At 39.4% G+C, this 25,503-nt stretch overlaps 1 protein-coding gene across 6 annotated transcripts in view; it reads right to left on the bottom strand.

Annotated features, from left to right (window-relative positions):
• The window catches only part of LOC131031980 (CHD3-type chromatin-remodeling factor PICKLE), a 276,430-nt gene that overhangs the window by 28,861 nt on the left and 222,066 nt on the right, over positions 1 to 25,503 (bottom strand). For 4 of the 6 annotated variants that reach the window (XM_059220166.1, XM_059220168.1, XM_059220165.1 and 1 more), the window contains 2 exons: positions 7,280 to 7,410; positions 6,741 to 7,185 (listed from right to left, as the gene is read on the bottom strand). The exons of 1 other annotated variant lie outside the window; for it this stretch is intronic. In XM_059220166.1, coding sequence (XP_059076149.1) covers positions 6,741 to 7,185; positions 7,280 to 7,410 — 576 coding nt within the window. The remainder of the gene's footprint in view (positions 1 to 6,740; positions 7,186 to 7,279; positions 7,411 to 25,503) is intronic. One more of the 6 variants, XM_059220167.1, reaches the window with a different exon arrangement.

Genomic DNA, 25,503 nt, shown 5'->3' with positions numbered 1-25,503 from the left:
TCCGGGGATCATTAGCAATCATAATCAAACTGAAAATTACAATGCATGGGCAGCAAGCCAGCCCCTTCTGCTTATCCAGCAGGATAGAAACCAAAGCTCTTAGCGGTAAACCGACCAAGGGAAAATTACAATAAACTGAAGTTCAATCACTCTGTAAGGGGGGCAGCCAACTGAGAATATCCCTTTACAAACCTCCGATAGAATCCACACAATCCCAAAAATCCCCTCAGATGTGTTATGTTTTCGAGTGTAGGCCAATCAATGATAGCTCTAATCTTTTCAGGGTCTACCTTCACAACACCTGCACTGATAATGTGACCAAAGTAGAGCAACTCTTCCATCCCAAATTCACATTTGGATTCCTTGGCAAACAGGGATTCAGATTCTAGTATGCCCAACACTTCATCCAACTACTGAAGATGTTCTTTCCAAGATCTACTGAATATTAGGATGTCATCAAAAAATATCAAAACAAACTTCCTCAACTGTTCTTGGAAGATTCTGTTCATGCATGACTGGAATGTAGCAGGAGCATTAGTCAAACCAAAGGGCATGACTAGGAACTCAAAATGCCCAAAGTGGCACCTAAAAGCAGTCTTCTCCACATTTGAAGCTCTCATTCTAATCTGATGGTACCTCGATCTGAGGTCAATCTTAGAGAAGAACACTACCCCATGTAGCTCATCAATGAGCTCATCAATCCTCGGAATAGGATACCGATTCTTGATGGTTTTTTGATTCAGGGCTCTGTAATCCACACACATGCGCATGGTCCCATCCTTCTTTCTCACCAAAACAACAGCCGAAGCAAAGGGGCTTTTGCTAGGCCGGATGTAACCCATGTCAAGCAATTCCCGAATTGCTTTATCAATCTCATCCTTCTGCTTTTTTGGGTATCGGTAAGGAGTAGTCATGACTGGCTTAGCTCCTTCCTCAAACTCAATAATGTGCTCAGCACCTCTTTCAGGAGGTCTGCCAGGAGGTGGGTTTTCGAACACCTTGCTTCTCTTAGTTATCAAGGCTTGGATGTCTTTAGGATAATTTCGGTGCTCTTGTTGTGGTTCTGAAGGCATTACCATGATCTTGCTCCTATCATTGACCATAGCTGAAATATCTGAGGAATAGCTGCCCTTACCCACCAATGGATTGGAAGGCATTATCAAACACTCCGCTGCCCACTCCACCTGATTGTGGCGGATCAGTGTTTCCATTCTTTTCAAGGATACAACTTTAAGTCCCCCATGCGACGTTCCTCTCAAAACTACATTTTTCCCTTCCGACATGAATTTCAGCTCCATGGTTTGTAGGTTCAATGTGATATCACCAAGAGATCTCAGCCATTGAATCCCGAGGACTACATCATCAGTCCCTCCAATGCTTACCACAAAGAATTCATCTCTGATTTCATGATTTCCCAACTTCAGAGACATGTTGGAAATCATTCTGTTACAAGATATAGTGGAGCCATCTGCTACCATGACTTTGAAGCCTTCAACTTCCTCTGCCACTAGTCCCTTTTTTGCAACAATCCTTTCATCAATGAGGTTGTGTGTTGCACCTGTGTCAATGAGAGCTATGACACGATGCTATCCAATCACACCCCGAACTCTGAAAGACTCATTTTTGTGAATGCTCAAGAGTTGAGCAACCACTCCTCTATCTTCTGACCCAAATTCAGGCCCTTCAGGAACCTCTTCATACTTGTTGTCCTCAACTTCAGTCTGCTGTTCTGAAATTTCAGAATCTGATCCATCTTCTGAATAGCATTCCATCTAATGCAAATTCCCCTTTCCATCTTCAGAGGAGTGGTTGAGCAACCACTCCTCTATCTTCTGACCCAACCTTCAGGAACCTCTTCATACTTGTCTTCAACTTCAGTCTGCTGTTCTGAAATTTCAGAATCTGATCCATCTTCTGAATAGCATTCCATCTAATGCAAATTCCCCTTTCCATGGCACCTATGCCCGGGAACCCAAGGTTCTCTGCAAGAGTAACATAGATTCTTTCTCCGGAGCTCTTGACGGAGCCCATCATCCATACGCAGAGAGAACTTCTTGCTCTGATTCGTGAACTTCTTCTTATCCTTTCTAAAAGGGAAAGGCTTGGACTGAATTTTACACTTTGGGGCAGCCAACTCCATACTTCTAGATTTTTTTATAGCTTTTGCCAGGGTGGGTGGATCAAAAGCTTTGACCCATCCTCTCAATGGTTCTTCAAGTCCTTCAGTGAAAAGGACAACCAATCGCTTCTCTGATATGCTACTCACCATGACTAACAAGTTTTCGAATTCAGTCACGTAAGTGTCCAATTAACCTTGCTGCCTTAGTTGTGCAAATTCTCTAAACTTCACTTCTGGATCTCTGGTGTCAAATCTCTCAATTAGCTTGTTGGTGAAATCAACGTAGGTGGTGACTAAGTTGTGACCAAGGGTGACCAACCCATGGTACCACCATTCGTGGGCCACTCCATCCAAGTGCAAGGTAGCAAACTTGATGGCGTCCTCCTCCGGCATCGGTCTCAAGGACAAGTAATTGTCCAACTTCTGTACCCATGCTCTGGGAGTACTCTTAGCACTCCCATCAAAGTGTGCTAAGGTCACTCTTCCAAGAACTGGCTGGAAATCTCTTGGGGCAGCAAACTTGTAGTCATTCCTCCTTCCTCTTTTCATTTTCCGATTCATGAATTGATCCAGAGTTAGGATATCTCGGATCTCACCGGGAAGGGAAGCATACTCCATGTAGCTATTTCTTATCTCATCAGCTGTGGGTATCTCTGTCTTAGCTTGTTGTACTTCTTTTGGCAAAAAGACAGGTTGTAAAGGCCTTGGGGCTGAACCTCCCTTGTTACTCCCATTGTTACTCCCATTTTTATTGCCTACAGGAGTGTTAGAAGTGTTGGCTTCCAGTCCATTGTTGAGCTGATTAGGGACCCCAACAACGTTCTGGTTGAGCTTTGCTAGCAGTAAATACATCATGTCCATCATGACATTGAATTGCCTCTCTGCCTTCTTGTCGGGTGCCTCATTTGTTTCTGTAGTCTTATCTGCCATTGAATCCACTGAATCTGAAGTATCAATATCCTTTCCTCTGTTTCTCAATAATTCTGAGAAAGTGTCCTCTTTCGGCACTATCGGAACCTGAAACTACTATCTCTTCTACTCTCTGTTGTAGTATCTGACGTCTCTGTCACTCATGGAGACTTCTGAACCCACTGACTCTCACAGGCTAGCAAGAAAACTAGCTCTGATACCACTATAATATCCCAGTAATTTTTTTTTGTTTTAGACCAATAACAATTCATCCACAACAAATAACCTGTTAAGGTTAGAGGAATAAACCAAACAACTGAAAGGGAACCCTTCCACCTTTTGTTCACCAAGAGCCCAGACTGGGAGGGTGAGAGCATACGGTGTTCCGGGGATCGTTAGCAATCATAATCAAACTGAAAATTACAATGCATGGGTAGCAAGCCAGCCCCTTCTGCTTATCCAGCAAGATAGAAACCAAAGCTCTTGGCGGTAAACCGACCAAAGGAAAATTACAATAAACTGAAGTTCAATCACTCTACCGCGTATTTTAGCGGGAGGACAATACATTAAGCTATCACTCTACCGCATATTTCAGCGGGAGGACCATTGAATTGAACTTATCACTCGACCACTTATTCAGCGGGAGGACTGATTACAAAATTGAATTACAAAACTTTGAAGGTGGCAAGCCAGCCTCTTCCACTTATGCAATGGGTAATTACAAAAGAAAGCAGAAAGAAGGGGATGATCAGTACTACTGAAACATCCTTACAATATAGAGATGAGATGAGATGAATAATTGCAGATTTCTACAACATGATTGTAATTTTCTATTACACTGATCTGCAGGCTGAAAGTATAGTTTCAGCAGCCTATGGAAACATCAAAACACTCATAACTCGCTCATTTTTTGCCCGAATCAACTCAAATCAATCCCAATCCCACCGTACATCAAATGCAATGACAACCAATCAAAGCCACATCCCAAACAAACCCATTTTTATTTTGCACGCATCCCAATGCAAATAGAAAAACCCACGCCTAGCCTAGGAAGTTCGATTTTGTCTAATAAAATCATTGCTCAATCAAAACAACTAAAAACTCACACATTGTATTGCCATGGCATGGAAGGAAGAATGAGCCGGTACCCAGATGGATGGAGTCGCCTGGTTGAGAGATATGAGCAAATTTCACTTTCAGCAGTCCCGTGACCAACAACCAGAAACAATCAAATCCAACATCAATCACTCCATAATCTGCAACTCATTAACCTATCTGCAATGGGAACACAAGGGCACAACTAGGTACTATATTGCAAGTACGAAACTGAGACTCAGCTAGGAAGCCAACTTCGACGCTCAGATTTTCAGTAGCCAAACCGGCAGCATAACGATGCAATTTTCAAAGATAGTGCAAATGGGAGCCCAAGCCTCTTATTTATAACTTCACTCTTCAAATTCAAATGCCATTCTTCCAAATTCCACACCTTGCATTTGAATTTCATTCCACTACATGTGGACCCAAATGTAGTGCCACTTTCTCCTAAGTCAAAACTCACACCCAAAAAGGGGGAGGACCCATGTTAAACACTTAGGAAAATAATGGAGATGCAATGTGAAATAATAATCTTCTAAAATATTTCTACATCCCATAGTACATCTGAATTTCGCCAAAACTTAGGATAAAATAGGCATTAATCCCAAATTTAAAAAACCAGTAGCCAATAAACAGATTAATTAAATATTAACCTTAGGATAAAGAAATAATATTTAATTATGTCGCAAATGACTCCCGTACTAATTATTATCACAACCAGGATGAAACTGAGCCCGGACGACCACAAAACTACTGCAGAATCAAAACCCTATCTACTGCCAAAAATAGAATTGTGCCACACAATCACTTACTAAAAATAGTAAGTCAAGAATTAATGCTCAGAAAAGCATGATCATCGCATCCAGAGGCAAAACATGGAGAACTCAGTAGGACAGTAACACCAGAATGGTCATTCCCTAACTTACTAAAAATAGTAGGTCCTTGTTTCATCAATGCTAGACCCTCATTCTTCAGTCCACCTAGCCTACGGGTCTCAGGAATAGGCTAATGGACCACTGAAAGAGCATCAATGAGAAGGGGACATTACAACTCTCGAAAATTGCGATTTTACTCCTTTGGTCTATCTAAGCCCATTCATACCATCAAAACATCCTTGCGACCATTGCTTCATTTTTTGACTCTGATGACTTTCCAAATTTCACAAAACTTGACTCATTTCTGAGTCTTAGAGATTGGAGACCAAAACCCTAACCTAAAAAAACAAAAAAAAGAGGGGGTCCCCATTTGCAATGGGGTGATGTGTGATTACATCACAACAAGTGCATGGAAGAGACTACATTTATGTTGTGGTGGACAAATAGACTAAGTATGCAAACTTATTTTCTATCTCCTCCAAATAACACGCACTACAAGTGGCAGAATTGTTCTTCAAAGAGAATTTCAAAATTCATAGGTCGCCTAGGAACATAGTCAGTGATCAAGACAACAAATTTCTCAGTGAGTTGGAGTGGAAGCTCCTTAAATCGGTAGGTATAGAGTTGACTACAAGCACAAGTTACCATTCACAAATAGATGGACCGACAAAAATAGTAAACAAGTAGGTTGAGGGGTACCTAAGGAATTATGTAGCGGGTCATTGGCATGCATGCATCATATGGTTATATGTAGGTGAGCGTTGTTATAACAACATTCATCACGTGAGCATTGGCATGACACCTTTTAGTGCTTTATACATATATGAGACTACCTCTTTTATGGACTTGATTATTGCAGATAGCAAAGCCCCTTATGCTAGAGATTGGATGAAATAACATCAAAGCTTTATGAAGGATCTAAAAGAAAGCATTTAGCGAGTGCAAAATCAGCAAAAGATGTATGCAGATAGGCATAGGATTGAGATATCCTTTGAGTTTGGAGACATTGTATAGCTCCAGTTACAGCCTTATAGACAATCTTCACTCAAGAAGAGTGGTGTGGAAAAATTGAAGCCCAAGTTTTATAGGGCTCACAAGATTATACAAAGGATTGGGGAGGTTTCTTATAAGCCAGAGCTTCCAAAGTGCAGAAAAATACACAATATGCTCCATGTTTCTTGCCTTAAAAAGGAACTAGGGCAGTACATTACACCTTCTACAGATCAAAAAAACTTAAAAAAAACATATGTAACACCTATTCTAGATATTTTTGTTAGTTCTTCATTGAAATAAACTCTTCCATTTTGCCAACCTTTGTGTTTTCTCATTTGTGGAAATTTTAAACTGAGTTCATTGCTAATGACCATGATTATTTAAGTGCTGCTTGATTTACATGAAATTACGTTCATTACTTATTCCAGGCACCTAGTCAGTATCAACAATGTAAACATGATATTTGAATCTGTATGTACATTATAAGCCTCTATCCAAAATAGATTTGGAGAAAAAACATAAAAACATTTTAATACAGGAAAAAGGTTTTAATAGCTAATTATTGGCAAAGAAGGCCTTGAAAGTTCATATATCAAAAGTAACCAGAATTAAGATGCCAAACCATGTCAATGGGGATGAGACAGCATTATGGCAATCAGATAAAGAGATAAACACAGATTTTCTTTTTTTTCTTCCTAAATAACAAAGAAAAGTAGAAAGAAAGAAAAAAAATCTAAAAGGAGACTTACAGCATTTAAATTGGACACCTTATGGTATTCTACATTGAGAGCTTCTTCCAAGAGTATCACTCTTCTTTTAAGGAATCTAGTCATTCTGTTTTGAAACTGCACACCTTTTAACTTGCCAGGTGCCTTGTCTGATAAACTAGTACCATCACAATTTATCTGGGCTTTTCCCCCTAACCCAGATGCTGCTTCCTCTCTTTCTTTGTGATTAACATTACAATGGTACCCTGCAACAGGAGGATTCACCTGAGCCTCTACCACGGGACTATAGGCATCCTCTTTTGAACAAGGATCCTTGATATCCATGGCTGGACACACTCCAACATATTTACTTGGCAAACACATCTTAGTACTCGTTACCACTGGAAGCTGTAATTCCATTTGGATGACATGTTTCAATCCATATTCAACATCCTCTAATATGGCTGGCCATCTTCCATAACCATGCCTTCACAATATTTGGAAAAACATAAAATAAGATCTATGTGATGATTCAGTGTCCCAGAAAGCCATGTAAATGTAAAACAATAATCAAACCATACTTTATTAAAGCTCGTAGCAATTTCAAGTCATGTTCCTCCTTCCAGTACCTATCGGATTTCAGTCCAGGAAAACTACATTTAATATCATTGGTGAACATTGGCACCATGTAAGCTTTGGCTAAAGAATCTACCTGCATACATCCAAAAGTACTTCTTCTCATAAGTATATTTATCATTAGTATATCAATGATGTGAGAAAATATTCACAGGGAAGGTATGGGCAAGGCATCGTGAGATTCATTGTAAAACAAGTATGAAATAAAAAGTAGCTCTCCAATTAAGGCTTAAAATTTGCTAAATTTTAAGGCTATAATAGCTTTAGGTTTGCAGAGAATAACAAATTATTAGAACCATTGCTAAAATTACAATCAATTGGAAGTTCTGCTGCACAGTAGGATTATGATATTCCAAACAAAACCACCAGATTTGTTTTAGGATCAAGAAGAAAAAAGCTTCCTAGTTTGCCAGTTTCAACATACGTATTTTTGACACATTCAAAATGTAATTCAAAACAGACTATCAGATGTAATTTAAAAGTACTTATAAATACTTGGAGAGAACAATAAATTAAAATAAATAAAATAGAGGACCCAAACTGGGCACCTATAAAATAGAGGTCAAGGATCACATGAAATCATCTATTTGTCAGTTTCACTTTTCCATCTAAATTGGAGTTTGTAGCATTCAAGGATTAAAAACCTTGGTGTGGCTGATCTTGAGGGCAAAACATCTTGATTTCCAAACTTTGATTTGAAGAAAAAGACCCTTTTAATCCTTGGAGCTAATCCCATTTTGGGAATCACATTTGTGTTGACTTGTTGAAGATTGTTTTAGGATTTGAAGCCAATTTCAGTTTGCTATAGTGTCGTGTGTTTTAATTCCTAATTTTTTTTTGGTGTTTTTAAAGCCACCACCATCATCATCTTGGTTTACAAATTTTGATTTGAAGCCAAACACCCGTTTATTCCTTGGAGTTAATTCCATTTGGGAATCACATTTGTGTTGACTTGTTGAATATTGCTTGAGGATTTGAAGCCAATTTCAGTTTTCTAAGTGTAGTGTGTTTATTTCCTAATTTTTTGGGTGTTTTCCATGCCATCATCATCAAGGTGCCTACGATTTGGATGGTTGTTTCCTATTTGTGAATATTCCATCACTTGAACCAATGGTTCTTTTAGGTTTGCAGCCCTTGTTTGGCATCATTTTTAGCACTCTATATAGCTTTTTCCACATTGTGAATGTTTTTAACCTCCCTTAGTGTTGTTCCTAGGGTTTAGAGTGGATGATAGTTGTTGTAAATCAAATCAGTCATAGGTTTGTTGCATTTTGGATGGTTTCTAGAGTTTTCAGTGCTGGTGGAGGAGTTCCCAAGAATCTATCATTGTTCCAACAGCCACCACACCATTTGGGAGCCACTGTACAATTGTAGCACCAGCCATAAAACATTTATTTTCAAGTCTCCATTCATTACAGTCTGATTTTTCATAATTCAAGCTACCATACTCAACATCGATGATGAAATTCATTGTTTAGGCCAACATATAGCCACCAAGAGTTGAATCAGCTCATTTATAAGTAGAATTACATCATTTTGTGTTGGTATTTGAGCTGATCATCAATCATTTCAGCACCTGGGTATTGCTGATGGTTGTAAACAATCATTGGTGTTGTTATACCTTTTTACTTTTTGTACCTTGTCAATTATTGAGGGTTTCCATTGTTGCAATATCATCTATAACTAATTATGAGGATGCATACAAAGGTTTTGCATTTGAATGAGTTAATAATAATTCAAGTTTTTTGTGTACTTGTTTAATTTGCACTAGAGGGTGTCTAAAAATATAAATTAGCATTCTAGAATATTATATTTGTTAGGGATTTGCGCATCTGGTTAACAAGGGTTTGCAACAACCATATTTTGCTAAACAACATCAATTTCATTCACAATCATCAATTTAAATCACAATTTGGCATCCACAATTGTCCATTGATATTTGTTTATCATTTCAGCTTGCACACTGTTTGGATTTCATCTATTTTTCAAAGGTTGCCAAAGGCCAAAATAATATTTATTTAAAAGGTGTTTCTAGTCATGTTTACAATAAAACTTTAGAGGAGAAAGGAAAAAATAATAAATTATAATTCCCTCATGTGCCTATTCAAGGAGGAGTTGAGCATTGTTGAGGGTTAACAATTTATGAAATCGAATCTGATTCCTCTTGAGATCAAATTTATGTTCATCTTTCTTCCTAACAACGAAAACCTTTCTAATAAATTGTTTTGAGTAAAGAAAACCCTCCTATTATTAGTAGTTCCATCCAAAGATTACTAGTGATCTGTAAGGTTGCAGAAGATTTTATAGTTTCAGTTGGTTTGGTGTGTTGTGGGAGATTTCAAAATTTGTTGGTTTCTATATTTAATTTTGAGGATAGTTTCAACAAGACTTCATGTTGGATGATTTCAAAAAATTATATAATTTTGTTTTGAAGGAAAATGTTCTAAAAGTGGCTGGTCATTCATGCTTATATATTACATATTTGTTGGCTACATCTTTTATGCTCACATATTATTGCCTATTGTACCACTCTTGTTGTCACACCATCTTAGGCTATTGAAATTTTGAGTTGGTTGCTAGACATAACATATTTTTGGGTTTGTCATACCATAGTTCATAGACTCAAACTTAGAGAGTACTCAGCATGCCCAAAAATTTTGACTCGCAGAAACTTAGCAACTTAAAACGTACGAAAATTTTGCTAGGCAGTAATTAGACTAATACTTATATTTTGCTAAGTTATGCTTGGTATAATAAGACAGCCGTTGGTTCCCGTAGGGGTGAGTCGGCAGTTGTGACGGTTGGCATCTTCGCCAACCACTGGGTGTCTTATATAAGTACAATGTAAGGGAACCATGGCAATGTTGTTGTTGATGTACTAGATTTGGAATACAATAAAAGAGAACATCTTTCTGCCATATAGTTGTGACCATTACTTTTAATTAATGTTCTGAGTACAATCGTAGTTGCTGGTTATATGTTCTATGTACATTTACTGTTTATTCCGTGAACCTGAACAACTCACCGTATGGAGTAATTCATCCTTGATTCCTTCCTTGCCTTAGAAATTTTATCTTCAATTCATCCTTCAGTGTGATTTCTTCCTTCCTTGAAATTTTGTCCCGAAGGAAGGAATTTCCAGCACTTAGTCAATTTTTCACCTTTTCTGGTATTCTATCCATGAAAGAAGGAATTTCCAACACTTAGTCAACTTTTCCACTTTCCTAGAATTCTTCACCTTGGGCACATTTCTATCTCAAGGAAGGGATTTTTGTGCTCTTTGAATTCATCACGTTCGTACGGAGCTTTTTGACCAATTTGCCACATTTCCTACTTTTTAGGAATTTTCCTAAAATTTAGGACCCAAAACTTATCTCACAAGTCCAAATCTGCAAAACTTTTGAAATTCTGAAGAAATTTGATGTCTAAAAAATGGAAATTTCAAAAATTGTCCCGAGTGGATTTCATCTTTTCATTCCTCCTTGACCCTTGGATATTCATGCCTTAGACAAATTTTCAGTTTTCCAACTTAGGCGTGGAATTCACTCTTCATGGTGGAATTCATCATTTCATCCTTGCCTTAGCCATTTCAATACCTTTCCTTGACCAGGGCGTTGATTCTTCCCTACCATGGAATTTCAAACTTTCTCCATTTTTCATGCCTTGTGTATTTTTGCTCCCTCCTTCACTACTAGGTGCTATTCTTCATTGAGGGAGGAATTCATGATTTTTAACATTTTCCTTCATCCCCTCCATTTGACGCCCTACTATTCCCTAGGGCGGAATTTTGGCTTGAGGAAGGAATTTATGAATTTTTGGCTTCTCCATGACTACTCTTCCCCAGCGCCCTTCTAGGCGTATTTTCACCTTGGTCATCTTTTCATCTCTCCTTGGATAGTTCATTTTAGCGCCCTACTCTAGTCTACGACGGATTTTTGCATAGGTGGAGGAATTCACACTTTTTTTCATCCTTCCCTGACTACTCCATTTTGGCACCTTCATCCTTCCCTGACTACTCCATTTTGGCGCCTTCATCCTTGCCTGGGCGGATTTCCATGCTTGTGGAGGAATTTGATGATTTCTACCAAGTCGGTCTCATTCTCTTCATCAAAATATATGAAATATAAAGATTTTCTTATACTTTAAGTTATATTTCATATATATTGGCGAGATGTTTGAGAGTGGTTTCAGATCTCTAGGAATTATAATGCAAATTCTAGTTTTTCGAAGATCTTTTAAATTTTAAGACAGTCAAATTTCAAGCCATTTCCGGATCAGGATGACATTTGTGGATTGATATGAATTTCCAGACTTAGATGATTTTTCAAGCTTTCCATTGTTGGACTGGTTCCCATATTGTTGTGCATTGCACACGCTCCCTATCGCCCATAGGGTCCCCCTTCCTGTTTTTGAGCCTTTCGTCCTCGCCCTGTTGAGTTTCGCATAGAGCATCTCGCATCCTTTTGGGCGAGTTTGCGACTAGTCCATGAAGTGATGAGGTCAAAGGAGAGAGCCGATAATTCCATCAGGCTAGTCTAGCCCTCGGGCACGAATGCCAAGAGTTTGTTCAAAATTGTGAAATCACCTTGGATAGGCGTAAGGTGATAGAAATTGGCGAAGCCCACCAAGCAAAGAGCAGTGCATCTGAAGGTTGCACGAGGACCCAAAGTTGCCGTTTTTCACACAACTATGAGATAGATTGCATAAGGTTTGTCTTTGCGGAGTTTATGGGATTTGAATGAAGGATGATTTCCTGCTGGTGAAGGAGGAGCGAATTTCTTGGCCGAAATGCCAAGGTTGACAAACTTGCCCAAGTGCCCAAGCTCGCGCTTCTCAAGGAGAAAGTTTAAATCGCCAACATCGCTCTAGGAGTAAAATTTTGGACTTTCAGGCCAAATTGAGAGAAATTTCAAAATTTGTTAGAATTGCGAAAACTGGTCCAAGGTCCGAAATCTCACTTAAAGTTGCAAAAATTGCCTTATGGGCCAAATTTCAGACCCAAAGGCTAAAATTTTAAAACTTCAAGAGGTTAAAAGTTTGCCAAAATCGCCCAAGGGGCCGAATTTCGGACCCTGGGGTTAAACTCGCAAAAAATTCGAAAGATAAAAAAATGCGCCTAAGGTCCGAAATTACCTTCAGTTTGCAAAAGACCCCAAATGGTCCAAAATTCATTTAAGTCACCTAATTTTGGACCCTAGGACCGAAATTCGAAAATATGATAAAATTGCACAATATGCTTAAGGTCAGAAATTCTTCGAAATTTGCAAAAAGGGGCTTAAGGTCCGAAATTCTTCGAAATTTGCAAAAAGGGGCTTAAGGTCCAAAATTCTTCGAAATTTGCAAACATAGGTAGATGGTCCGAAAACGCCTAAGTTAACAAAAACATTAAAATCGCGAAATTCCAAAGGCAATGCATGGTCCGAAAATGCCCTTAGGTCACCAAAACGCGAAAACTCCGAAATTCTTTAAAGTCCAAAGGGTGCCTTAGGATCCGAAATTACCTTTCAGTTTGCGAAACTCCCCCATAGCTCCGAAATCGCAAAGGCATTAAAAACTCCAAAATACTCCAATCTGCCGAAAGGCATGAAAGCTCCGAAAGTGCGAAGGGCGTTAAAAGTCCGAAATTTGAAGAAGTTCGCAAAGGGCGTCGAAATCTTCGAAGTTTGCAGAACCTTTCCAAGGTCTGAAATACGCCATAAAGCCCAAAGCTGCAGCGCGTAGGCCAAGTATAAGGAATTCAAAGTTGATAAAATTCTCCATTCCCCCCCGAAAATCGCTAAGATACAAAGTTTGTGTGATAGCGCTTAAGCATTTCATCAAGGAAAACGCAGTTTAGATTGTAAAACCCTCCATTCCGCCAAAATCACGAGCTGGAGGATAGCCGCGAAGAAGCAAAGACAAGGTCTAGTAAAATCCCATATGCTCCGAAATTGGGAAGACCCCTCCATACAGCCGAGACATTGCGTAAGGGTTAAAGGGAGACAGAGCCAATTTCGCGCAATTCACATTCGAGATAAAACGCTGACACAAACCATTCCAAATATTCAAGTTCAGATTACCAATTGCCCAAGGTAAAAACCGCTTAAAAATGACAAATTCTTTTCCAATCCAAACCGCAAAAATTTGAATTAAAGGATAACCGTTGAAATTCCAAACTTTGCAGAGTTGTCCATTCGTCTTTGCACAGCAAGTCGGGCAATTTCTCGCCATCCACTCTCATCAAGTAAGTACGCTTTGTCTCTCTTGATCATCTGAAATGCTTATAAATCAAATAGATGTTTGTGCAAAATCTGATTAAAATGCTTAAATTTTCGAAATTCACATCTTTTTCCGCTTGTAAAACGTTGTGCAAAGCAGTCAAAATTAGAATTTGCTCCTAAGATTTAACCAAAAATTGCATTTTCAAACTTAGGAGAATTTTTCGAGCTTTGTCCCTATTGAGAATTAATCCAGAAAGTGTTAAGTATAAATTCGCGATCAAAAGCTTCATGAATACTTTGGTTTAAATCAATCAAGCTCTCAGCTAGCAATGTCGCTCTGTTTCCAATCTAAATTTTGAATTAATCCTTGAATGCTGGAGTATTTTCTATCTAACCTGCCTTACTTCTTTTGTATCACCTTGTAATCCGCATCCGGCTGTGCAAGATAAATGCCTAAATCGGCAGTAGAATCATCAAAGACGCCCGCTACAGCCGAGACATTGCGACCATCCAAATTGGATATCCCACGCAAAGTTGAAAGGATGAAATATCAGTATCAAAGAGGAGGATTGAGGGAGTCAAAAGTACAGAGCGTCTACGACAATATTGGTGATACCAACCTAGGCCATATTGACATCCAGGACTTAAGGAATCGGGTCTTCTCCCCTAACGCATATGGCAAGCCTAGACAGATGGTGGAAAGTGGCATCGCCCAAGCGGCGGGATTTCCTCCAGCAGTACAAAACTATGAGTTAGTGGTAGAGACTTCCCGGCATTATCAGCCAGGGTCCAAATCGGTGCTCCTCGAGAATATGACTCTCGCCAACTTCACTCCTGAGGCCATTGGCGACACATTCGACATTCCCTTCCCAAACAACCCCATGGCCACGACTATAGATGAAGCAAAGGGGGCATATGATATGAATCCGGCTAGATGCAGAACACTGATCAACGAAGAGTGGTACAAGGAGAGAAGGCTTCCAAGCGCCAGAATTGTGAAAAGACCCCCAAAAGTGATTTTCATAATGAGCATGGGGATATGGTCACATTACTCAGCCAAGTTATGGGACTTCCTAAATCCAACTACTTTGAAGAGTGGATGTTTTATTTCACAGAGCAAGTCTTCGCTGGGAAGTCTAAGTTTGACTGGGCCCAGATCATAAGCGACAACATCCACACTCAGTTGATAGAGCTTGAAACAAGGAAATACTTCGCTATGACCTCTTATTTGGTCTACATGTTTGCCAAGAACCAACCACTGCCAGGTTTGATAATGAAAGGTGAAATCGGAAATGGGCCTGGTCAGGTAAAGGTCTATGATTGTTACCCGCAGCTGCACTACCAAGATATAGCTCAGAGGGAAAAGAGCAGCCCAGCTTATGCAGTTGGCCAATATGAGCACGTCAATGACGCCTTCACAATGCGCCTGGTCAGGCTAATGCAGGGAGGATTACACATAAGGCTCTCAAAGCAAGCTACTATTCTAGTACAGAGATATATGGCCTGGTTCATCTAGTTCCCAAGGTTCTCCTATATCCAAATAGCGAGCTTTGATGGTGCCCCTCTCCGACTTACATGGTACCCTACCGACAAAGTAGTCCTTATGGAGGTCGCAAGGCAGTCATGTCCACCCGACATCTTACTCAGAGAAAGCAAGCAGGCTGGATTCGTGTTCCCCATGATCATAGGCAACCAGGATGTCCACCTGAAGACCCCCACCCTAGTAGAGGAATCCCTCGCAGAGCTGGCCTCTTATGGCCTACAGGACCATTTTCCGAGAAAATATTTCGATCACGATAATCTGGCGAAGAGAGCCTATGGCAGGCAGTACAGAGCAAAGGAATCAGTTGAAGACTATTGGAAAAATTGCTCTGATGACTACGAGGTCCGGAGATGTGAATATTCTAGGTTGAGTGTGCAGCAAATGCGGCTCTTTGAATATCGTCGGGTCCCAGATCAACTCACAGATTCAGGGAATTGCCTCCAAGTCCGGGAATTTGAGGCAGTAAGACATCTTTTGCCAGGCGTTGATTGGTCCCAGGACCCGATCACCGATTTTGAGGCAGTCATGGCAGCCCCAGCCAGATATACAGACTAATGGTTACATCAGCAGATTGAGAGGCTAATTCATGAGGGAGTCCAGTTCACTTACCACCTAATGGGCAGCCTCGATTCTCAGCCTTCCGAAGATGAAAGAACGTCCAGTGCACCCAAAGAAGAAATCGAGAAACCTGAGAAGAGAAAGAAGGCTAAGGCTTGCAGAGGGACTCAGACGTCCAAGAGAACGAGAAGGGAAAAGATTCCTATAAGAAGACCAGAGGTCACTTCATCGTCAAAGGACCCCAATTCGTCCGACGATGTAGTGGAATTAGATTAAATACCTGCTCCACCTTCTCGAAGTGACATTGATGCATTTGGAACTGATGATCTTCCCGCACCCGACATGTTAGAAGCTGAGCTAAGGGCCATTGAATCAACCCAACCGGGTAACCAAATAGAGGAAGGAGAGATTCCATCCATTCAAGAGATCAAAGTGCATGAACCCGCGCAACAGAGTCGCCATGAGTTGCTTCTCCATAATACAACCAAAGATGACTCTACCGTTGAAGGAGAGCAAAGGGCAGAAGAGACCTGCGAGCTCGAAAGGACTGAAGAGCAACCATCACACGAAGGCGCTAGACAACTGTTCAGTGAAATGGGAGAAAGTTCAGCTGCAAGTAAGGAACTTGGCACCTCCCCCGCCCCTCTAGTAACAGAGCAGCTGCAAATCTCTGATGGGTCGGCTGAAAACCTCAAAGAACGGAATGCAAACTTAACCATATCATCAGCCCAAACAGTGCCTCAAGAATGGTTAATTGCCAGAGCCCAACGCAAGGCCGCCACCAAACCACCTATCGACCTCGAGGACATATTCTCATGCATAGACCAAGCTAAAGATAAGGGGAAGAAAAAGCCAAAGGCGTATTCCAGAATGACTAAAGATGACCAAAGGAACCGCACCCTTCACATTGCCACCCCACCTGCAGCTAAGCCAAGAGATCAGATCACACTGGCAAATTATAGTATCACAACTGTCTCCATTGGACGAGCCACTAAGGAGCAAGAAAAAGAAGAATTAAAGGATTCAGTGCAGAACATACTCAGGCAGCTTGAAGAGATAACAGCTGAGAAGGATATGTATCGGGCTCGTGCTGAGCAGGCCAAAGGGTACATCAATCAACTCCTAAGACCATTACAGAATGCCTCTGAATCCCACATTCCCCCGACAGCATTGGCACAGAGGACCACAACAGAATTTGAAGGAGTACAGGACACCGCGAGGGTTGTCAAGGAATGGATACAAGGCATCAAAAAAAGGGGAGAACGAATCCTTGATGAAGTGAAGGAAATGGCTCGCCACCGAGAAACCACTTTGGTTAAGTTATTAGAGGTAAAGAGGGAATCCCTCCACATCCAGGAAGTGGCTGCCACTACTCTTCCCCTCATGAACGCTCTTTTCTGGACCCATGCACAGATTCCTACATTACCCACCATCCTAGATCCTCATAACATCATCACTCTTAAGGAATGGTACTGGACTGTCAACATGAAGAATGATGGGAAGGAAATCATCGATAGAGAACACAATGCATGCAAGGTAATTCTAAAAACCATGTAGGAACTTGGCAAGATAATCCTTCGATCAATGGTTTCGGGATGGGTAAATGACCAATCCGATGAAGTGATACCGCCAGACTGGGAGGAAAGATTGGGAACAAATAAGATCACTTATTCCACTAAGGACCTAGGCTTTACTGGGCAATTCCACTCGGACATGTTGTGCTTTGAGCATAATCGTTCCAGTTGGCAAGATGGTCTGAAGCAGGTAGACCAATACATCGAAGGCATGCAATATAAAATTCGCCATCCTTCTATGCCTCCATTCAGTCTGCTTTTCAAATTATGTATCAGTTTCCAGGAGTATGTTCGTGAGGAACGTGCAGCAGGTCGAGATCTCTGGCAGGAATATTTGCATGAAGAAAGTCAATTTTTGATAAAAGGATTTGAAGCTGGAAAAGAAAAAGTGCTTTCCTAAAAATGCACTTTTTTCCTTTTTAAATTTTGAAAAGTGCACTTTTGGCCAAAAGGGTCATATTTGACTTTCAAGTCAACTAAAATGTAAAACTCTATGAATGCACCTTTTTGGATAATTTTGGATAAGTTTTAATTATCCTTTTTGGGTAGCTATTACTCATTTTGGGGTGGTTGTTGATATTTGCCTCCCATTTATGGGTATGGGCAGCCATGTTTTATGGATGAATCTGGGCCACTTGTTTAGATTAGATCTGGGCCATTCATCCAATTTTGGAGCCTATTTGAAGGGGACTGGTTTCCCTTATTTTGTAAGAAGTTCTTGAATTGTTGCAAAAGCTCTGGCGAAATTTATAGGATTTAATGCAAAGTTAAGACTGTTTCCAAATTTCCTTGTGAGTGCATGGTCTCCTTCTTCACTAATTTAGAAGTTTTTTAGTTATGTTTATTTCCTTTATATAGCATTTTCAAGCAAACATTTGATAGAATCCTCGCAATTCACACCATTGGGGAATGGCTGATTGCCTTTCTCTCTACATGGTTGATAACATGAAAATCCTATTTTCCTTTGAAGATTGCACTAGATTTATGCAAACATTGTGCTTAAGTAGCTGGTGATGTTTAGTCTAGTTATTTGGAGGTGTCCGTCTGTTTAACTGAATCTGCCATCTTAGTTAAAATTTGAATTTCATGCATCTCTCTCTCCCTATCCTTCCCTTTTTTTTCCCTTTTTTTTATCAAGAGAATCTGCAGTCCCATTGAAAACAGTATCAACCCAACTGAAATCATTTGATAAGAAAGATCATAAAGATTCCAGGGAACTCATCTATCAATCACCTATCTTGCCGTAAGTCCCCCTTGTGTTTCCAGCATAAACACATCAAACCACTAAGAAATCCCACAGTCAAGACCTGACAAACGAAACCTTGAGGTTATCCCCTTTAATCAAACATAGAAAACAGCACTAGGAATTTCCTTATCTCAAGAGAGGATAGGATACTCAGCTGGTTATTCTATTCTGCGTTGGCCGTATGGAGTTTGCAGCAATGCAATTCCAGACATGTCAACACATACTTAGCCAAATTTTGATCACACTTGTCTGCCTTCTAACTCTTCCGGATTTAGAAATGATCTTCAAGAACATTCAATCTTCAGTGTTTGCCTACGAAGAACCTACCAAAAATAGATTTTCCCAAATAGTAAGTGTTTCAAAATATTAGGGTTTGGACAAAACACGTCAAGAAATAACTTACTAAAAATAGAAAATTACTAAAAATAGTAAGTTTGATTTTTGGAAAAATGAAGACATTCTGGGACTAAGTGAAATCCCTAAAAAACTAGGAACTTTCTAAAAATAGAAAGTTGCTCCGTTTTGGATCAAATTTTACTAGGAGGTTCCTTGAAGGGTCCTGATTCCAGTTATATGTTCAGTTTTTCCAAAACCCTAAAAGAAATCCCTAAAATCTAGGACCGAAGGGAGAAACCCTAAATTTGACAAAACGAGCCCTAGACTTAACCAAATTCGCTCAAACGAAAAGCAGACTTGATCAATATGACCCCCAAACACTTGCAAAGCAAAGAGACTAAAGAGACTGCTACAAAAAGACCCAAAAATGAAAGCCAAAAGACCAAGAGAGCCTAAAAAAATAAAAATAGGGGGTCCCCATTTGCAATGGGGCGATGTGTGAAAAGGTCACAACACTACCCAGACACTTGGCGAAAGGTTGAGTATTGAGACATAAACAATTGCCTGATTTCCAGCAATGGTGTAACTTGCTTCGCATGAGGAAGGTCATTTTTGAAGACATCAACAGTGGATGCACCCAAGTCGATGGTGAAGAGCACTCAAATAAATTGAGAAGGTGGGGTGAATCAATTTATTAAGGAAATTTTAATTATTTCTTCTTAATTCACTTTACTTAAAAATTTATTTAACATATGCAAGTAAGAACACATAAGAACACAATTTTTTACATGGAAACCCAATGTGGGAGAAAGCCACGACAATAATGCAAATAGTTATATAAGTGTCTTTTACAATGATTGTAGGCACCAACCTCTAAATTATTTGTGAGCACCAACCCACTGGAAGCACCAACTCCCACTGCTGAATGTAGGCACCAACCTACATTAAATGAAGCACCAACTTCATAAAGATGAAGAATCAAATCCACCCAACATGAGTCACCAACCTCAACTCAAATTCTGCTATAATTTATTCTACAAATTTGTCAAACTCTGATCATCAACACTGCCACATAAATCAGATTATCTTCTCATAATTAGCCGCTAAAAATTTCTTTAAGATCTTCCCATAAATCTTTTACTATGTGTTATGCCTTGCACACACTCGCCATCGTCGACAGGGTCCCCCTTTCGATGTTTTCTCGTCTCGTCCTCACTCAGGTCCTGAGTAGGGAGTTCCAGTAATTTGCAGAGAAGATGCAACAATTAGGAATTTGAGGTATTAAGGAGAGGAAGGAAATTCGGGTTGGAGGTTCATCGCAATTTCATTTGCAAAGGGGAAGATGAATGAAGAGCCTAGTAGTAAGTTTAAAGTCTGAAGCAAGAATGCCTAAGGCAAAACCAAAATGTACCTTTTGATGGAATTGCAAAGTGAGAATACGGTGAGTGAGCATAACGTTTTTCAAATTCGGCTTAAAAGACTAAAACGTAAGACAAGGTTGGTAAATTGGTTTCAAGGACCGAAACCTCAAACAATAAAAGGCTCTAAAAAAACAGCCTAAAGGGTCAAAATTCAAAAGTAGAGTTTGAAATCGCACAAATGGACCTTATAAGCTGAAATGAAGCTTAAGTTTCTAAATCGCGCAAAGTCGCGGATAAGTTCAAAAAATTAACTTAAGTTTGAAAATCGGCATCAAAGGCTGAAATATGAGAAACAAAGAACTTATGACTTCGCAAGGGCTTGCAAAGTCGGTTTAGAAGCCGGAAAGGTAAGAAGGCTCACAAATTCAACCTACTAGCCCAAAATCCTAGATAGAGCTCAAAATTAGGCCTACTAGCCCGAAATGAGAGGAGAAATTCACAAATTTGGCATCCTAGGCTGAAATGCAAGGATAAGTTCAAAATTCGGGCCATAAGGCCGAAGTTGGAGGTCGTTTATGAAAAACTCACGAAATTCCCATTCAGGCCGAAATGGGGAAGACTTAAGTTTTTAATCACTTAAAATTTGAAAATTGGCCTATAAGGCCAGAATGTGAGAAAAGTTTGCAAAACTCCCTTCTAAGCCGAAATAACAAAAGACTTGTAAAGTCGGCTTTGAGGCCCAAAAAGGCAAAATGTTAGAAATCTCGAAAAAATCACTCAACACTCGCAAAAGGCTCTCGGGCTGAAAATGACTTGAAAATTGCCCAAAGTCTTCTTGTCACCCGAAAATATGACGAAGTTTAAAATCTCGCAAAGTCGGTGTTTAGGCTAAAAAGGTGGAGAAACGACTTCAATCAAAAAAAAATCATGCAAATCCGAATAATTTTTTTTGTTTAAGTGCAATAAGGATTACAAACAAACACCATAACCCGTTAAGGTTAGAAAATATAATCTCAATACTGCTGAAAGTAACCCTTCCACTTTGTGATCACCAAGAGCCCAATATGGGAAGGTGAGAGCATACGATGATAAGGGGTTCATTAGCTCACTGATTTGCTGGAAATTATAAAGCAAGTACAATACTAGGCGGCAAGCCAGCCCCTTCCACTTTTCAGCGGGATGAAGATCAAGAACTTGGTGGTAAACCAACCAAGGGAACAAAAGCATAACCGGAACCAAATCACTCTACCGCTTATGCAGCGGGAGGACTTATGCATAAAAACTATCAATCAACCACATATTTCAGCGGGAGGACAATACCACTCCACCACTTCTTCAATGGGAGGATGGAAATACAAAGAAATTACAAACACTAAGGCGGCCCAGCCAGCCTCTTCCACTTATGCAGTGGGGATTACAATGAGCACTTCAAGTTCAGTAAGAGGTTAGTACTACTTGTTGGTTGAAAATTTTGTACACTTGTGGAAATATACAAAATTGTGGTTTCAACCACAGTGTGTGAGTAAAACTCTCCTAATTAAGGGAAGGCTCCCCCTATCTACAAACTAAACTAATCTAATATGGGTGGGACATCAGTCTTTCTTCTTCTTTCAAGAAAACCTATACTCTTTTCTCTTCACAGAAAAGTAATAGCAATTGGAAATAAATAACAGCAAATATAGAAATGAGACTTTTTTGTAGGACTTTTGGAACATAAAGGGAAGCAAAGTTTCCATGAAGACACAAAGACCTCTGTCACTTCCCCGGGATGGGAAAACGGAAAGAAAGCTCAAAGTCTTCAACTATCTATTCTCCTATCAACCTTTTTAGATGATTTTCTGCTAACTAAGCACAATATGTAGCAGCTCAAAGTCTAACTACATGATGCACTTCACCTTACAGGCACAAGTCTTAAAAATAGAAGAAACACAAAGTCTACAAGCTATCTTTTCACCTTAGCTTTCCACACTAGTTTCAGATATGATAAGCAGCTCAAAGTCTGCAAGACCAAATCTGAAAACCAAACATGTAACTCTAAATACAATTAGCAACTCAAAGTCTACAAGATTGAATTTAAATCCCTCTTTCACAATAGAACAAAACTCACAATCAACTCTAGAAAATGTCGTCACATAACAACTTGAATTGGCACAAAGTCTCAACACAACTTGCCTCTTTTATTGAAAGCAATCTGATTTACATCTAAGCTCAAAGTCTTAGAGTGCACATACAAACTGACAAAATTTTGTTGCATTGCCAAAAGATAAAGATTACAATAGACCCCTCAAGTATTTATAGAAGAGGAGTCATGAGAAAAAGGTGGGAGGATCCCAACTAACTTGAAAAATTCTCTCAACCACCAAGGCTTATTTAATAACTAACTATGACTTAGTCCAACTACAGTCCTAATTGAACACAACTTGTAGTTGCTTTACATGTAATTACAAAAGTGCAAGTAATGAGTTAACTTGCAATTACAAAGTTAGTTTTTTACATGTAACTTGTAAAAATAAAATTACAAATGCATAACTAAAGCTATTCCATGTGTCTAAAGACGCGACTCTAACTGCATCATCCTTTGTCTGTGATGATCTTCATGTCCCCTCCTTGATCATTATATATAACCTAAATGAAGAAACTATTATTAATTAATATAATAATTATCAACAAATGATTACTTGGAATTATTAAATATTTATTTATTTATTTAATAAAAATTAATTCTTCTTGAAATATTTAAATAAAATAAATTAATATTATATAATTTGAAAATATTATAAATAAATATTACATATTAATAAAATAGTAATATTTATATGTTTGATCAATAACAATGTGTAACTGTAATTGATCAATGATAAATTAATAAGTAAACATTCATTATCATAATAACAATGTAATTAGAAACAAATATAATAATAAATAAATAAATTTAATTATTAAAAGTGGACTACAGGTGTCAGAGATTGTCCCCTCAGCAATAAACAGTGATAATCAGCTTTAGTGTTTATTGGCAGTGATAGGGAGCACTAAAAAAGGAACGATTCCATAACACATACTAGGGATAAACAAAGATTCAACATGAGTAGTCGTAGAAGATAGCAATTTGGAGATACATACAAATTTAATATCAAACTATATACTCAGTGACCATAACCCGTAAGGGAAGGCCAACCCCTGACTTACTAAAAATAGTAAGTTCTCGCCTCATCAATGTTTGACCTTCCTTCTTCATTCCACATAGCCTACGGGTTTCAAGAATAGGCCAATGGACCACTGGAAGGACATCAACGAGAAGGGGATATTACAATCTGCTCTCCCCAAAATTGCTTGTCCTCAAGCAACTTGAAGACTAGATGTAGTAAAATCTCCTCATTTTCCCATGTAGCATCCTCTGTTGGTAAATTTTTCCATTTGATCAAGTATTCCTTGATCACCCTTCCCCTCAAAGAACGTTCCCTGAAATCAAGGATAGCTTCAAGAACCAAAACTAGCTCTCCCTCCTCATCAAGTGGGGGTAACTCAGCTGAAGCAACAACGTTGTGTCCCAAAGCCTTCTTGAGGCGTGACACATGAAATACATTATGAATCTTGCTGTTTTCCGGTAATTCCAGCTCATATGCCACTTCTCCAATTCTCTTGCTGACTCTAAAAGGCCCATAGAATCGTGGCTTCAATTTCTCAACCCCACTCTTCTTGAGAGTAGACTATCTGTAGGGCTGGAGCCTCAAATAAACCATGTCACCCACCTCAAAGGTGCGCTCAATTCACTGCTGATCGGCATACAACTTCTGCTGATTTTGTGCATGCTAGAGGTTGTCTCTCAGAATCCTAAGAATATCCTGACTCTGTTGCATCATATCCTTCGCCTGAGGGGTTCTGCTATCACCAAATACTAAGTCAGTGAAGCTAGGAGCTTCATAACCGTATAGTGCCATGAATGGTAACATCCGGATGGACATGTGGTAGGAAGAATTGTAGCAATACTCTCCTAGGTGAAGCCATCTCACCCATGCATTTTGCTGCTCCGAGACATAGTTTCTAAGATATCCTTCCAACCACTTATTCACTATCTCGGTCTGCCCATCAGTTTATGGGTGATAACTTGTGCTTGGAGTGAGCACAATACCACATAATCTGAAGATCTCCTACCAAAAGGCACTTAGGAACTTGCTGTCCCTATCACTCACAATGTTCTTCGGTAACCCATGTAATCTGAACACCTCCCGAAAGAACACTTCAGCAACCTGAGCTGCTGTAAAAGAATTGGTGATGGCAAAATAATGAGCAAACTTTGTTAGTTTGTCCACCACCACATAGATACTGTCCTTCTCTTGAGCCCGTGGCAACCCAGTGATGAAGTCCATGGAAATACTTTCCCATTTGTTACTGGGAATAGGCAAGGGTTGTAACAAATCAGTTGGCAGAGTGTGCTCGTCTTTGTTTCTCTTACATGTGTGACACTCCTTGATGTACTTCAAAACATCATTTTTTAGTCCCTTCCAAGAAAATCTCTCTCAGATCTGCCTATATGTTTTGAAGTAACCTTGGTGACCAGCAAGGTGGATATCATGGAAAGTCTTCAAAATCTTCTCCTTTAGCTTAGATTCAACCACAATGAAGATCCTTCCTATGTATAGTATTGTTGATGTGTTTTTCATGCACATGCGAACACAGAATAAAATACCTAAAGGTAACTTATCCTCTCTTGAACAAAGTTTCCCGATTGTTGAAGATCTCGCCGAAGGATAAGTCGAAGTAACTCCAAGGTTCTGATATGTAGGTTCTCTACATGTGGATAAGCTCTTTGTGGTACGATATGATTTTGCTGGAATCACAAGGGGACTTACTTTCGACGACTTGAACGTCTAATTTGCTTTGGATGTTACTAGAACGTGGAATTTCACCGGCCCTTGATTTTGAAAAAAGAAAAAAGGATAAGGGTTGGAACGGGATCTATTTCTAACACTAAGAACGTAAGAGCAATGAATGACCCTTGATGAAATTCTAACTAAGTCTTGCTTTGACATCCTAGGATCATCTCCACAAGATTAGTGCGATCTTCTAAGGAAAGCTTTATGATGTTCAGATCACCGCTACAAGCATAGACACTGTCAGGTTGATGCATATCAATGAAGAAGCGATAATTTAAGTTAAGCTTAAGCGGAATGATTCCAGTTGACTACACAAGGCAAGTTTGCAATCAACAAACCGCTAGTAGTATGGATATACAAATTTCATCGTTGATCATACAAATTTCTTCCATTCACCTAATAACATGAAACCAAATTTGAGAAGTATAGAGACCATGCAAATTGTTGAATCGACCCATAGAATTCACCATTTGTTCA

This window comes from Cryptomeria japonica, chromosome 4 (genome assembly GCF_030272615.1).
Source record: "Cryptomeria japonica chromosome 4, Sugi_1.0, whole genome shotgun sequence".
In the NCBI taxonomy this organism is placed as follows: Eukaryota; Viridiplantae; Streptophyta; class Pinopsida; order Cupressales; family Cupressaceae; genus Cryptomeria; species Cryptomeria japonica.
The sequence above is the reverse complement of the archived record's forward strand: the minus strand, read 5'-3'. Positions and strand labels throughout refer to the sequence as shown.